Source organism: Mirounga angustirostris, unplaced genomic scaffold (assembly GCF_029215605.1).
Source record: "Mirounga angustirostris isolate CCGP_5_RB_7025 unplaced genomic scaffold, mMirAng1.0.hap1 SCAF_10, whole genome shotgun sequence".
In the NCBI taxonomy this organism is placed as follows: domain Eukaryota; kingdom Metazoa; phylum Chordata; class Mammalia; order Carnivora; family Phocidae; genus Mirounga; species Mirounga angustirostris.
The window spans coordinates 25,076,102-25,091,727 of NW_026991718.1; the positions used below are offsets into that span (position 1 = coordinate 25,076,102).

The window sequence follows — 15,626 nt, forward strand, 5'->3', positions numbered from 1 at the left end:
GTCATCCTGAAACCCTAAGTCAGTTTTAAGTCCAGGTAGTGGAGAGGCCTTTGAAGACACTCGTCTACACGGAGAGCCTCGGTCAGTTTCCTGGTAACTAACACCAGATGCAGCGGGGCTGGGCCCGCTGAGGCTTTGGTTTCATGCCTGGTCTTCCACCGCCCTCTGCAGGTCGCAGTGGGATACTGCAGGCAGTGTTGGCCGCATTCCTTGTGCAATACCAGGAAGACCAAGCACCCTCCCCTTACAGACTTCAGACAGTTTTGTGTTTTTTTAAGATTTTATTTATTTTATTTTGACAGAGAGAGAGAGAAAGCACAAGCAGGGGGCAGAGGGAGAAGCAGGCTTCCCCGCGGAGCAAGGAGCCTGATGTGGGACTTGATCCCAGAACTCTGGGATCATGACCTGAGCCCAAGGCAGATGCTCAACTGACGGACTCCAGACAGTTCACAGATTAAGATGGCAGGGTGAGGCCAGGGGTCTGAGAGAACAGCCCCTCAGCATAACACAGTGATGTACAGCTCACAAAGCACCTGCTTGTTGGATTTTCACAACCATTCTGCCTTGCCTCTGTTCCTAAGCTCAGAAGAAAATTCAGTCATTGTTTAGTCCTTGCAGGCTCACTAATGACAGCACACATCTCAGTCTTAGGCTAGTGTCCTAATGTCCTAGAACATTCCAGAAAGTCAATGAAATGGACATGCATGGATCTCGATGTAAATATCAGTTCAATCTCTAATGTTCTTTACTCTTACTGTGCTGTAAAAGAGCTGGCTTATCCAGAATACTCTGAGGAAGGGAATTTTGTAAGAAAGTGTGTGGGGCACCTGGGTGGCTAAGTCGCGATGAATCACCTGTTGCAGCAACTAGACGGATATTTGCTCCTCTCCTGTTCTCTTTACCAACCTCAGGAACTTGGGAGAATCAAAGCAGGATTCATTAAGCCCAGAAAGCACATCACAGTAAGGAACCCAAGTCTCTGATAGCTGCAGATCCCTTATATAACTGGAGTTTTCAGGTCATATATTTATAGACTTTTGGAGCTGGAGAAGGCCTTAGAGATTATTCCAGTCTAATCCTTTCATTCTGCAGTAAAATGAAGCACAGAAAAAGAAATGACAGACCAAGGTCACACAGATACACAGCTGGGATGAGAACCCAGGCTCCTTGACTGTTATTCCTCTGGCTGATCTTGATTTTGGTAGCATGATTTCTAGATGGAAATTACTCTGGCTTCCATTGAAGATTTTTCAAACTGATTTTTTTTTTTTTAACATACAAAGGGGAAGAGAAAGAAACCTAGCATGATGTAGGTGCTCAATAACTGGGTTGGTTGGCTTTTGATGGTATAGAATAATTTACTTTCTGCCACTTAACAAGATCAGATTCAATTAACCTTGAATTTGTTTCATTGTTCATTTTCTTCAATGACCCAAAGGTGGTTAGGGGTTTGAATCTCACCCCACTGTCCCACTGCAAATTGGAGTATGGATCTGAGGTTATAATATGATGTTCATTGGTTTGAAGGGGAGGCTTTCTGAGGACGGCACGTGGATTTAGAATTTAAGCTTCCGGAGGTTTGTGGGCATCCTCCTTGACAGACACTGTCAGCACCTGAGGTTATACAGCCTGTGAGTTAGGATTATGGCACAAATACTTCTTAAACCTATTTTAAATGCATGATTAAAACAGACATAAAAAGATTCTAATTGCATATTAGTTACATTAGTTACAGTTCTGAATTGGCTTATCATTAAGTTTGCAAAGCAGATTTTTGATCAACATCTTCCAGTGCATTCAGTGTTCTTCCAAACACCATCCTGATGAATCAAGCATCATCATCCCATGACTTGTACAGGCTCATGTTCTGCAGGGAATGTCCCATGCTCCATGGAAGCTCCAATGTCGCATAAGAAGGCTCTGCTTGGGGCCTTCTCTTCAGACCCTCACAGACCAGGGCTTACAGTTTTCTGGTACACCAGTGACACACTAGGAAGGAATGGCAGAGAACTCATTGCCAGGGTCTTCCCATAGCACAGGACGTGTGACCCCCTCTGATGCACATGCCACCTCCGACCGCTGCCAACCCCCATTCCAAGACCAAACACCCCTCTGCAGTCCCAGCTGTTGGAAGTGCCCCCAGGGCAGGACCCCTTAATTTCCTAGTCATTCATTTATTTTTGCTAAGCACTTTCCATGTGGAAATCTTTGCTTTAGGTCTGGGGACCCAGAGGGGCTCATTAAATCAGTGAGTTCTGCATCGGACTGTTTGCAAGGAGCTAACTTGCAACCTGTGTAAGCTTACAGGGAACCACGCAGCACCTCACCTCCCAGGGAACGGAGTTTGGGGAACTGTCAGCATCGTGGCCATGGTGGGAAGGTTCTGGGCTGTGGGAAGGTTGCTGCAGAGCTGTGGGCATTCCTCACTGCCTGGAAGCTCCACACATAATCTGGTGGTTCTTACCCCATAGCTGAAGCTACTGGCAGAGGAGGGTGGCCTACCTGGGGTCCCGTCGGCCTCCCTCACCCTCAGTGCTGAGGCCTGGGATGGCAGGTCTGCCTGCTCTGGAGACTCTCCTGGACCCTCCCCATCCCTGGAACACTTTGGGTCCATGAGTACCCATTTCACATCTAAACCCAAACCCCAAAAGGCCTATCAAATCTGCTATCAAACGCCCGGGAGGAAATCCAACTTGGGTTGGCAGGAAGAGCCAGGTCCTGCTAAGTCAGCAGAGACAGCTGCGGCAAAGGCAGCCAGAGAGTCCTATGTGTGCAGCGCCCACTTCAGCTCAGCTCAGGGGCAACGGCGAGGAAACTGTCCTGCACGGTCTTCTTTTGCCAGGCATTGCCCACTACAAGTACCTTCTAGGGGCTTCCCAAAATGATTCCAGTGGCCACAGAACTCCTGCTACATTCTGCTACTTACACTGACATAGTAACCAATCGCCCTGTAACACGATCACCTGGCTTCCTGCAAGACCACCAAGTCTTCCCGGGCACCCACACGTGCCCGCCTCAGCCTGGCCCACAGCCAACCACAGAACAAATGTGCTGCCTCCAGTTCATTCATTAACTCCCCTTTTTGTCTCTGGCTCCATAGTACTCACACAGTGGCCTTCACAAAGAAGGGTCTCAAGAGTGCCAGGGATGGACACGAGAGATTAGGCTCTTGGGGACCTTTATCCATCACCCTCGTCTTCATGGGAAACAATGAAATCGTGGGTGATAGCTGTGTACCAAAGAGCCCTCTTCCCTTGGAGAAGGCCCAGCTGCAAGCGGCAGCTTTAAGGGGATTTCTTGCTGTTTTCCAGCAAGTTCGAGGGGGTGCCTCAATGGCAGAAGGAAGGCAACATGGACCCAAGACTGCCCAGTGGAGAGAGAGAGCCTGGCATCCCACTGTCCTCTCTGTAGTGCTCAGGCTTCTGCCCCAGCCTCCCCCAGACTGAGTGGGTGCTCCAGGGGCCTCATACCAGGGTGGTGAACCTGTCCACACAGGCGTTGCGGATCTTCTCCGGGGTGGCGGGGCTGTCGAGCCGGAAAAGCTTCTCCATCTTACAATCTGCGTTCTTAGTTCGAGCTGCACGGATGGCGTCTTTGATGGCAAAGAAGATAGAAGCTGCCAGGAAGAGGGGCGGCTCCCCGACGCCCTGGGCACACAGAGCGCAGGACAGGGAATCAGGCAACGGGACCCCAGCCTCCACACCCGGAGGGCTGGTGATGCCGGGAACCCCAGCTGGCACCAGCAGGCTGCACCCAGTAAGGCAGGGAGGATGGTCAAAATTCCTCAGGGGCAGAGAACAAGCAACCCTAGTAAATGATTCAACCTCATTGGCATATTTCTTTTAACTCTCACTATGTGATTTTCTCTGATGCCATCATGCAAACAAAATGCCATCATGCAAATAAAATGTACGATTAAAAGTTGTGTTAAATACTTATATTTTATGGACAAAAATGTCTGACAAGAATTTTGACCCTTTCCTCACAGTTAGGAGGCTAGGGGACTCATCTACCTGCGACTCTGCCCACATTTGCAGGCACCATCACCATATTTACAGGCAACAGCATCGTCCGGAATATAGGCATCATGACCAACAGGAATTAAACATCTCCTAGCAGAGGTTGTTTTGTCCCCGGAAGCTCAGAAACTTCCCACAGAGACACGGTCACTCTGCTTCCCCCACCCTCGAAGGACGGATAACTGCTTCCCACATCAGGCACCAAGCCTCAGAAACTGCCTGTATCAAAATCACTAGGGACACTTGTTAAAAACGCACATTCCACGGCCCTACTCCTTCTACTACTGAATCAAAATTTCTAGGGATGGGCCCCACAGAGCTGCATTTTTATCACGCGTCCACAGTGATCCTGATGCGTGCCACGGTGTGAAAGTCAACGGCAAGGATCAGAGTGTCCAGCCCCAAGCACAGTAAGTAAACCATGAGATGAGCAAATGGGTGTGTTTCACTGGTTACAAGTGATCATCTGTCTTCCTTCTTAGATCCAGGACTATATCAATCAGCTTATTTGATTTTCAACCATTTTTTCATCCTTACTGGGGACAGCAAGGAAATAGAGGATGGCTACAATCCTTCAGGCATGCAGATCAAGTTTAAGGTCAGATGCCAGCCACTGAAGGGGGCAACGGGTTTGCGCGGAGGTGTTGCCCGATCTGCAATGGACAGGCTATTCTTGTGGGATAACTGGGAAGGGTGTGTATCTGCGGGATCATCTTTAGGACCAAGCATCAAGATGCACACCTGAGACATGGGTGGAGGTCAGGCCTTGACCTACAGGACTGGATTAAGGAATCCCTCTGAGTGCACCCAAAGGAGCTAGCTTTGACCACACAGAGGTGGTGTCATTCCAGTTGTTTTCTCAGGCAGGGACTGCCCACCCCCCTGCCATCCTCACCAAAATTAGTGTCAAGCCCTCTTGTCCTTCCACACGAGCCGCCTGTAGACCCACAGGGTGGGTGGCTGGAGCCCCTCCTTCCCACCCAGAGCCTCCCACGGTGCAGACCAGAAGGCAGCACAGACCCGGGGCAACAGTACCTTGGACGCATAGATGGCCTTCTTGTTGGGGCAGTCACGGAGCAGGGACACCCTGAACTCAATGGGGATGCTGCCAAACGCGGGGATCTTATAGGTGCTGGGGCCACGGGTGTGCAGGATTCCCTCTGGGGAGTAGTGCAGCTCTTCCAGGGTGAAGAGGCCAAGGCCCTGCACAAAGGCCCCTTCCACCTGCAAGGCAGACAGAGACCACGGTCACTCTGCTTCCCCCCAAGGACAGATACTGCTTCCCACATCAGGCACCAAGCCTCACCTGGAGTGGGCCTGGAAAGAAGCTAAAAACAGCCCTCCACAGCCTAACTGGCTCCTGCCCATCTAGCTGGGCCTTTGTCAGGCATTGAGGTAGGCCGGGCAAAGGCATTAACACTGAAGGTTAGTTTTAGAATTGGGCAGCAATTCCAGAAGGGTCACACCGTGGAAGGCATAATTTTTCACTAAAATCTGCTGCATGAGAGCTGTTCCCTCCATGTCACTACTGGGGAAACGGCAACTTGGAGCTGAGAAGCAGGCTCCCAGGCTGACAGTTGCCCAACGTCCCTCAGAGGCCCACGCGCCTCCTGTGTGCCAAGTGGGACCATGCGCTTGCAGGCAGCCTCACAAGACAGGAGGAATTTCTGGGACTGTAGACTTAGGCTTTGTGAACTCCCAGCCCTGCCTGCCCTCTGGGAGAAGCAGTGCCCCTGCTGTGGGCTTACGGACCTCTCCGAGGGCACCTGCCACGCTCTGCGGGCCCACACGTCTGTTCCCCCAGCCTCCCTGCTCACCACGAAACTCGGGGGGCCCACCGCCAAACACGTGTGTTCTCCCGATCAGGTGCTCATCATCTCTGGGTCCGAGGCACCGGGCTCAGTGCCTGCCTCCAGGAGGGGCTCCCCCAATGGTTGTGGAGTGAATTAATGAACACCGCGACTAACGACTAAGTTTCTGTATACTCAGTAACTGTCCGTTTTTGAGAAATACAACTTATATTTTCTACCAGATCCTCAGTACTCCAGTTCTCGATGCCTCCCTCTGTCTCCTGTTCCACCTATCCTCCCCAACACTCTCATATTTTCCAAAAGTGATTTTCTTCGAGCCATCCCTTTGGTCCTCTTGATTGAACCCGTGTCTTTTGCCCCAGTGTTCTCTAGCATTCCATTGACGTTTACTTCCTAGAGGACAAAATGCATCCTGGGTGTAAGAGGTACGAGGAGGGAGAGGCTCCTCTGGCCTCAGACCCCACCGCCTGCACACCAATCCCAGACTCAATCTCCATTCCACAGTGTGCCCCTTCTCACACTGCATGTGTGTGCATGCATGTGTGCATGCGTGTGCACCCAGTGTTTGCACCATTCATCATCTTGTCCTCTGAGGTGTGAGTGCCCTTTCCAGAACCTACATTAATGTGTCTTCTACCTCAGAGGTGGGTGTGCTCTCATCAATCTAACTCCTGCTGAGGGAGACTCACATGGTACCCTGGTCAGACCTGCTTTACAATGATGTTGGACAAAATGCGGTTGGCTGGTGACCCTAGGAGAAGGGACACACCCGTGGCTGAGTCCATCACCACCCTGGTCCCCCATGTGCCTTACCTGTCCAATATCAATGGCAGGGTTCAGACTGGAGCCAACATCCATGACAATGTCAGTGCGGAGGTTCTGAAGTGGGGAGGAGAATGAAAAAGCAGGGTGAGAAGAAAGGAAGGTGTGGGATGATAATGGGGCTTGGTGACCCTTAAATTACTGTGTCAACCAAACAGCACTTTCAGAAGCGGAGTGCCCCGGGCATGCTCAGTTGGCATGGCATTGTTGATGCTCAAGTTTGAGTTGGGGCCAGCTGGGCAGGGCACGGCAGTGGCCACGGTCTCCTGGTGAGCATGAGTCACCGTGCACACACCTCCGCATGAGTGGGAAGGCCAGGTCCCAGGTCCCTGGGCTCTGAACCCGGGTCTGGGTTGATCGTGTCAGGAAGGGGACATGGGCTGATTCCAGCTTGAGCCCCATTTCTGTAGGACCTGTGAGCTAATAATGGTGTTTACCTTTTTAAATGACAAAAATAAGAGGAATATGGTGCAACACGTGAAAATTATATGAAATTCACAGACAGCGTGCACAAACCACTTCGTAGGGGAACATGGCCGTGCCTGTTCGTTTGCACTCGTCTGTGGCTATTCTCATGCTTCGGGGATGGGGCAGAGGATTGAGGCAGAGTCTTTGGGGCCTAGAAAGCTTCAAATATTTGCTCACCGGTCCTTTCTAGGAAGTTTGCCAGGCTGTGATGTCAAACTTATTATTTTCCAAGCCAGAAAGTGTGTCTCTATCAGTTCTTGGTGTTTGCAATTCACTTGTTTCTCCTCTCTTCCCCCTAACTTAGTGCAAAGGTTTTGCAAACTCCTTACTTTGTGATCCCCTGTTAAGCAGTCAATTTCCACTTCAGAGCAAGCCACCCCATAGGAGAAGTAGTGGAAGGGATTCCCTGAGTTTGTCTCAAAGCTGTAGCCGAGGTTGGGTGTCCTGGGGAAGAAAAGAGAAAACATTGCACATGTGTTAAGATGAGCATCCCCCCACACCATACGCACATACACACACACACACACACACACACACAAGCTTGACCCACAAAATCCTAAGACTCCAAAGGTTTTATTTTTTCATTCAGCTGTTCTTCATAAAAGTCCATGTGTTTTTAATACTTTGAACCTGTTAATGAAATCCAGGGTTGCAGAGCATTCTGCCTCCTGTCTGCTCAATTCTGCCCAAGGCCCTTATGTGAATCATTCTGTACAGCCAAGCGGCGGATAGCATCAGAGTGCTGCCCTCTATGTGGTAGAAATGGGATACATTTGCCCAAGCTCACGAAGGACATGAAGGCCACGCTCCAAAGGATCTGCTGAATTGGAATTCAAGGTCTCAGAACCAGAGATCCTGCCTGTACCGCCTCCTGGGCTGCCCACCTTTCTCCAGGTGAGAGCTGAGATCAGCATCTCATGCCTCTTTAACCACTTGCCTGCATTACTCCTTGGCTACAGGCCCCTTCTCAGTTGCAACAAATGATTTGAGGAAAGTGTTATTGATAAAAGCAGATGCTCTCTTATATTCTTTCTTCTTTAATCCTGAGTATCTTACACAATTCCAGGTTCACATGAGTCATACGTGTGTGTGTGTGCATCTTCTCACACCCGGAATTAATAGTCGCCCATACCCATGTTTTTCTATGCATGACACAGAAAACTGTGAGCTGATGGGATCAGAATCTCCATGAACACAAAACAAGCACAGAGCTGAGGGAAAAGACTTCTCCCAGGAGAACCTGCCACCTTCTCTGACCTCTGATTTCACCATCTTCACTTGGGTGTTCCTTTATATTACCCAGTTTTATCAACTCTGAAAATGAAGCAAGAACTTCTGAGAAAATCTGCACGTGTGCATGTTTGCACAGGTCAAGTATCACATAACCCAGGGAGCACTGGCAAAATGTAGCTTTGCCTAAAATACATATTGAACTATTTCTCTAAACCCATTGATGTGTGAAAGAAAAGGTCCTAGTTCAACTTCCCAGAGAAAGCTAGAACGTTATGGCTGGTAGGAAATATAATCGCATCTTTTTACAACCTCAGAATCAGATTGGCACTTTACAACCTCGGAATCAGATTGGCATGGTCTCTAGCTCTTCATGCTGCTACTGAATTTCAAAGTAGCTGAAGGTATGTGCTCTTTTCCAAATCTCACTTTCAGCTCCACTGAATTCTGCATTTTGTAACGAGGCCACGTGCTCTAAATCCTCCTGTGGTTCTTTCCAAGGAAAGCCTCCATGCAGAAATCCAATGCATGGTACAGAGGAACATACACGGGTAACTCCGTCCCTGGTTCTAGGAGAATGCCCAGGGAGGGGTGGCTGGGGATGGTCCCACTATGTCATCAATGAGGAAACAGGCTCAGAGAGATGCCTGATTTCTCCAAGTGCAACAATACACTTCCAGACCAGAACTAGAGCGCAAGTCTTTGGATACGGCAGCTCATGTTTTTGCCTCCTTGGCACATAGACTGGTGATGCCGGGTATCTTAGAGCACCTTCAGAGTGAAATTAGCAGCAGTCCATTGAAGAGATAGGAGTTTCAGGGGACCAAAACCTGAGAGCCTGACCAAAGGCTGAGAGCATTCGGTGCAAGAGGGGACTTCAGAGGTTAGGATGACAACACATGATGAGGAAAGCTGACATCAGCTCTGTACTTACTTATAAAACCCAGTTGCAGACAAGCTCACTGCATCAAGGTAGGCAGCTGAGACCTGAGGAGAGGAGATAGACAACAGGAAGGGCTGAGCATGGTTTCCAGAATCCCTGCCCCAGCACTAAGATTTCATGGGTTCACCCTCCTCATCTGGAAGCTGACCAACTCTGTGAACCATAGCTTGCCTCACACACTCACTGCATTGAGGAGACTGCACCGGAAGCCTGGGGGCTACAGCACCCTCTCAGCTGGTCTTCGGCCTTCGAGTAGCCTCCCCACCCCGCTGGGGAGCCCAGCCCAACCACAGTGAGCATCTTAAGGTACCACGCTGCCCACGTCACCCCCCTGCTCTAGAGCTTTGGATGACTCCCCATTGTCCTCTAGAGCACATGCTTGACATTCAGGACCCCAGTGTTCTCTCTGGTTTCAGGTCGCACACACATCATGGCTGCACCAGCCAAACTCAAGTGTCAGCTCTCTCCCAGCCCCTCTGTATCCCCACAGCTCTACACCTTCATTCACGCAGTTCCTCCACTGTATCTGCCCAAATCCTTTTCTCCCCTCAACGTCCAGCTCAAGCTTGCCTCTCCGTGTCTCTGTGCTGAAATCCAAACTACCAAAATCAACCGAGATTCATATGGTATTTACGTGTGTGGTATCTGTGGGTGTGGGAAGGGAAGTGGAGGTCAGTCACATGAGGCACAGTAAGGTGAGGGGATCTGAGAGAAATAGCTTATTTTCTTTGGGTCTGTTGAGGGAGACGTATACTATCTGACTGGGTCATGTGTGGGCTCATGCTATATGTTACCACTGTGCCCACTTTTCCCACCCCAACTCTGGGAGATGATAAAGACGGGCTGTCACTGAGGTGTCTGCTTGTTGGAAGAGATGCAGGCTCCCGCCAGAGAGAGACATCCTTGTGGCTTCCCTCTGAGGGTTCCCGACACAGAGCGTCCAAACCAGAAACCAGAGAACTGGGCTCCTTCTTCTTATGAGTGCTTGCCTGCCACTTCTAAAACCACAGGAATGACATAAACTCCTGGGTAAGGTCTTTTCCCCCCACTCCTTCACAGACGGAGCCTCAGTGGACCTAGACTACAGAGCTGCTGACAGCAGGAGGTTTGAAGAAAACCAGGCTCATCAAGACTGAGGATGAGCGGGGTGTGGAACCAGGGCCGAGTGAGGCACATTCAGCAGTCACCCCACCTTCTGAGGCTCAGGGCAGTCAATCCCCCAGTCCCCACAGGGTTGTCAAGATCCTGGATCAAAATTTTTCCTCAGGTGCCTTCCTTCAACTATGAAAACCACAGACCAGGGGGCCCAGCAAGGTGGAGCATTTCCTTGTCCTGTGAAACCATACACACCACTTCAGCTTCTCTGCCTGTGACTAGACCACGACCCTATTCCTGCAGCGGGAGGGACAGAGAGCCTGCCTTTAATGTCTCTCATTTTCAAAAGCAGCTTGGATCAGCTCAGACTTACCCATTCTTCCCAGGTGCCAGTAGGATTCTTTTTCTTGAAGGGTTCCAGCCTTTTCAGGATGGTCTGACAAGCTTCCTAAGAACACATCCACCACATACCAGACATATTAATCTTCTGCATTTCCTGGCCCAGGCAAGACCCCCAGGACCTCAGCGAGGCCACCTCCAAGTAATGCTGTGCCATTCAGATAGCCTTTCCACCTTCTCAGGAACGACTGAAACCCGGGATGGAAGCCACAAGACCCCGCCAAAGGAAACGGCATTGACCCTTGCTGGGAGAACACCCAGTTCTTAGGCTACAGAAGATGAAATATTTGAGGGTTCTCAAAGGAGATGACTTCTCCCATCAAACCATTTTCTTAATTACATCCCTCACGTGGAAAGAGAAGCAAGTGAGTCTGACCTGGCCAACGCCAAAATCCAATTCCAATCTCAGTCCATAGTCTTACAGCCAGTTCTAATGCTGGGGAGTATCTTTCCAGAACGCTCCCTGTGACCCTCCAAATCTCCTCCCCATCCTACACTCATCCTTCTTGGCTTTAATGGAAGCGATATGGCTCTTAGGTATCTCTTTCAGCTTGGTGTCAGGAGGAAGAGCATTCTCCTGGATAAGAGAGCCCAGGCATGGCCACAGCCCAAGAGCCTACGAGGACCATTCCAGCTCCCACCCCAGGGTTCTCTCTGGGCCCAAAGCCCTGGGCTGGCCCTCAGCTCTGGTGGCTGCCCAGGCCCCTTACTTACATAGATAGCCTGTCCATTGAGGTCAGAGCTGACAGAGGCGGCCGTGGGAGAGGTGTTCGGCACGGTGTTAGTGCTCGTCTCACTGATGTAAATCTTAGAGATGGGGATTTTCAGAGCTCTGCTGGCCACCTGGGAAAAAGAGACAATATCACCCTCTCAGGGAGGGGTTAGCACGGGGCTTGGATGCCTTCTTCCCAAGCCAGACTCAGGTTCGCTGTTGCAGGCAACAAAATAATTTTATAAACTATAATCCTATTGATACTGGGATGTTTTCATACCTGTCTCAGTTTGAAGCAGAACTTTATGGATTGATTTTTTTGGATAAAAAAATTCATAAACCCAATGGTGACTCACAGCACTTTTTAAAGCTAACCTTGGTTTTTAATTTTTTTAATTTTTTAAAAGATTTTATTTATCTATTTGACAGAGAGAGATACAGCGAGAGCAGGAACACAAGCAGCGGGAGTGGGAGAGGGAGAAGCAGGCTTCCCAAGGAGCAGGGAGCCCGATGCGGGGCTCGATCCCAGGACCCTGGCATCATGACCTGAGCTGAAGGCAGATGCTTAAAGACTGAGCCACCCAGGTGCCCCTAACCTTGGCTTTTTAAAAAAAAAAAAAAATTTGGCCAGTCCATGAGCCAAGCAGGTGTGCCAACTCTAACCCAGTTCCAATATCCGAGCTCCACTGTGTGGGGGAAACTGGCTACCTTTTTACCCACCAAACACCCACTTATACACTGTTAGGGAAGGGCATCCAAAAGATGTGACCCCCAGTTGACCCTTGAGCTAGACCTGGGGAATCGGAGGCTCCTCACCCCTTCCCCTGTCCTTGGAATATGGGTTCCGCTTGCCTTTCCTGCTCCCAAAGGCTACTCCAAGGACACGGCCTCCAAGGATGATGATGTGGGGTTGAGCACACCTGCACAGGACCTTAACTAAACCCAGTTAAGGCCTCTCTCTCTATGAACTTTTAAGACTCGGTGGGCAGGCGTGGGGATCATTCATCTTGCCACCACCCAAGGCAAGTCTCTTCTGTAAGTTCCTTTTGCTTATTAAAACTGTGACCTGCCAACCTGGGCCTCTTTCTTCTGTCTCTGAGTAAAGGGACCAGTGTCCGATCACACCCGGGAAGCTCCCCCAGGAGCTTGCAAACCAACACAATCACAGAGCCCTAGAATGTTGGCAACGGAAGTGACCTCAGGGGTCACCTGGTCAACCCCTTTGCACAGATGAGGAAACAGAGGCCAGGAGGGGAGAAGACTTGCCCATGACCTCATGTCGGCAGAGCCTGGGCCAGAGCTGGGGCCTGCTTCTCCTTCTGCTGTGTGTCGCGGCTCAGCATCTCACCACACCCTCCCTCCCCCGGAAGCCACAGGGCCAGAGAGGGCTCCCAGGCTCCAGGTTGCTCACCTGGATCATCTTGGTGTGCAGGCCTTGGCCCATCTCCATGCCCCCGTGGGCCAGCAGCACGGAGCCATCTGTATACACATGAATCAGGGCTCCTGCCTAAGGGAATACAAGGACACCAAACACAAAATTCGGTAAATCCTAACTCAACTTGAGGCTTGGGACCAACGGTGCTGGAGCCCAGGAGGAAGAAAACCAGGGGCAGCATTTTGGATAGAAATCTCAGATGAAAACTGAAGCGGTATAAATCTTGGGATTTAATGATGTAGCCATTCAACAGTTTGTGAACATTTTCCTATTTCTCTACGTGTATCTCCCATCCCCAGAAGGAAGGAGGTCAAATAAATGTCTTTGTGTTCACTCTACGGATGAAGCCATAGGATCAGAAAGGCAGAGTAGCTGTCCGTGGCCCTACAACCAGGAAGAGTAAGAACTAGAAGTTGACCCCAGATCTCTGAGTCCCATACTGCCCTCACTGACCTATGACATTCTGGACAAACAGGAATATGCAAGTTCAACTTCATTTAAACAGCAGAGAGCCCTTCCACTCAGCTCTGTTACCAGGGACAATGGCCCTTCCCTTGCAATACTGCAGACAGAGGGGAAATGGGGCCCCAGCCCAGTGGAGAGGGACAAAATTATAAAAAGTAATTACCTGGTTCAGAAAAGGAATACTGAAGCTTATTCCAAACTTGGTAGGAATGATGCACAATCCTCTCTTCTTCCAACAATTCTCCCTGGAGAAGAAGGGAGATTCTCATAGAACCTTCTCTATCATGTTTGTGTCAGCTCATAGTTTCAGACAACATCTTTGCAAAATTGGAACAAGGCAACCTTGAGCTGCCCACATAGTACTTCTCATAACTGAGTTATGCCCCACTTAGGTAAACCAAATGAGAAAAGTCGGATTTGGGTTCTGGGTCCTTCCGCACAGCTGAAGCAGGGCCCACCCCTGAGAACCTGGACTTCAGAGTATTGTCACTTCCCCCCAGAGTGGAGTTGAGATGGGGTCAGGGTGCCCTGGTGATCTCGGACTGTGACTGTCCCAGGATGAACTCTGCTCAGTGATGATACTGGTAACACCTCCTTGGCGCTTTCTACTTGGTTTTCTGGGTAAGTCAGTGAGGAAACAGAGCCAGTGTCATTATCCCCATTGCGCAGATGTTGAAACTGAGGCCCAAGCTGATGGCGTGACGGCAAGGTCATATTTATAGATTCATGTCAGAGGCAGACGTATAACTGTGGTGTTCTGAGTTCTGGGCCGGTGTGCCCCTAAGGTGGACAAATGCATAAAGACGAACCATACTGATGGGCTATGATGCTGAGGGCAGGCTGGAAGCCTATCTGCTCCCAGGCTCAACATCATTTCAGGATCTTAAAGAGATGGCTACAAAAGGGGCAGCACTCAGCACTCCCACAAGTTATCTGTTAAATTCTTAGCCTGGTATTCTGAGTTCAGCAAAGAGGCTGCAGAATAGGAGACCTGAGAGAGCACCAGAACACTGGACTCCTCCCCTCCCCGTGCTTACTCATTGAACTTGTCAATCTCACTCCTCCGGGCGTGATACTGAGAGCTTGCGAGGCACTCATCCCAGCACCTGGACAAGGTGAACGCCTCAAGCTTCTGGTTGAAGTGTGTCAGGTCCCCTTCCTTATACAGGTTTTTCCTCCGCACCTTTGCAAGGAGAGAGAGACACTGAGGGCTCGCTGGTGGCAAGGGATGAAGGGGTACAACCTCAAGTTAAGCTTCTGACCCCCTCCACAGCACCTGCCTCTCCTCTGCCCCCCTGGGAGATGCCCAAGACACAAAGCCACTGTCCCCTCAAAGTAGGTTAACCCCTCTGACCCGCGCCACCAAACTCCCGGCTGACTCACTTCCTCTGCAGGCAGCCCGCAGGTCAGAGCGACTTCACTCATCCAATACTCGGCAATGAGCATCCCCTGGGGCCCCCCAAAGCCCCGGAAGGCTGTGTTGGAGGGCAGGTTGGTCTTGCAGAGCCGCCCAGTGCCCAGGATGTTGGGGATTTTGTAACAATTGTCCATGTGGAATAGGGCTCGTTCCATTATCTGGAGCAGAAGAAACCAAAATGGGAGAGAAGAGTGCGCCAATGTCATTGGCTCCTCAAAAAAAGGACTTCAAGGGCTGCACCCTCTTTGTCTTCCCCAGCCCTGCTTGGCCCCTCAGGCCCAAGTTACTTCTTCCCTGGTATGCAACCCAGGACTCCTGACTGGGCTCCCAGCCTCTGTGTCTCTCCATCCTCTAACCTACTCCTCAAACGAAAATATAAGGTCATCTCAGCTCAACCACTTGCTTAAAAATGCCCCTTACTCTCTTTGGAATGAAGTCTGTATATCTTTCAGCATGGAATTCAAGACTCTTTATGACCTTCCCCCAGTGTATTCTTTATCCTCTGACTATACATATGTTCCTCTTACCTGGTATGCCTCTCCTCACCTTACCCACCTACTACCTAACATCCTCATTCAGCTCCTCCCTGGGGAAGCCCTTCCCAAACTCTCCAGTTAGGATTGATCACTTGCCTCTTCCAAAAAAAAATAGGTGATCTTATGAATTAATTTTAAAGTAGTTCGTATTCCCATTAGAGTTGTATGGCAAACAGTTTCAAGAGTCAAATATTTCTGTAAGTTTGTGTTATGCAAAACAGCAACCCCCACTTTCCTTCTTTCTACTCCACTTACAGTTCTCCTAGCTCATTCT

General features: G+C 50.1%; 1 protein-coding gene across 1 annotated transcript in view; it reads right to left on the reverse strand.

Annotated features, from left to right (window-relative positions):
- Positions 1–261: 261 nt before the first annotated feature.
- XDH (xanthine dehydrogenase) overlaps positions 262–15,626 on the reverse strand; it is a 59,493-nt gene continuing 44,128 nt past the window's right edge. The window contains exons 25-36 of the mRNA XM_045870541.3: positions 14,783–14,974; positions 14,437–14,582; positions 13,563–13,644; positions 12,911–13,006; positions 11,502–11,630; positions 10,762–10,836; positions 9,285–9,337; positions 7,450–7,564; positions 6,644–6,709; positions 5,055–5,243; positions 3,471–3,647; positions 262–1,989 (exon numbers count right to left, since the gene is read on the reverse strand). Coding sequence (XP_045726497.2) covers positions 1,939–1,989; positions 3,471–3,647; positions 5,055–5,243; positions 6,644–6,709; positions 7,450–7,564; positions 9,285–9,337; positions 10,762–10,836; positions 11,502–11,630; positions 12,911–13,006; positions 13,563–13,644; positions 14,437–14,582; positions 14,783–14,974 — 1,371 coding nt within the window. The 3' untranslated portion in view covers positions 262–1,938. The remainder of the gene's footprint in view (positions 1,990–3,470; positions 3,648–5,054; positions 5,244–6,643; positions 6,710–7,449; positions 7,565–9,284; positions 9,338–10,761; positions 10,837–11,501; positions 11,631–12,910; positions 13,007–13,562; positions 13,645–14,436; positions 14,583–14,782; positions 14,975–15,626) is intronic.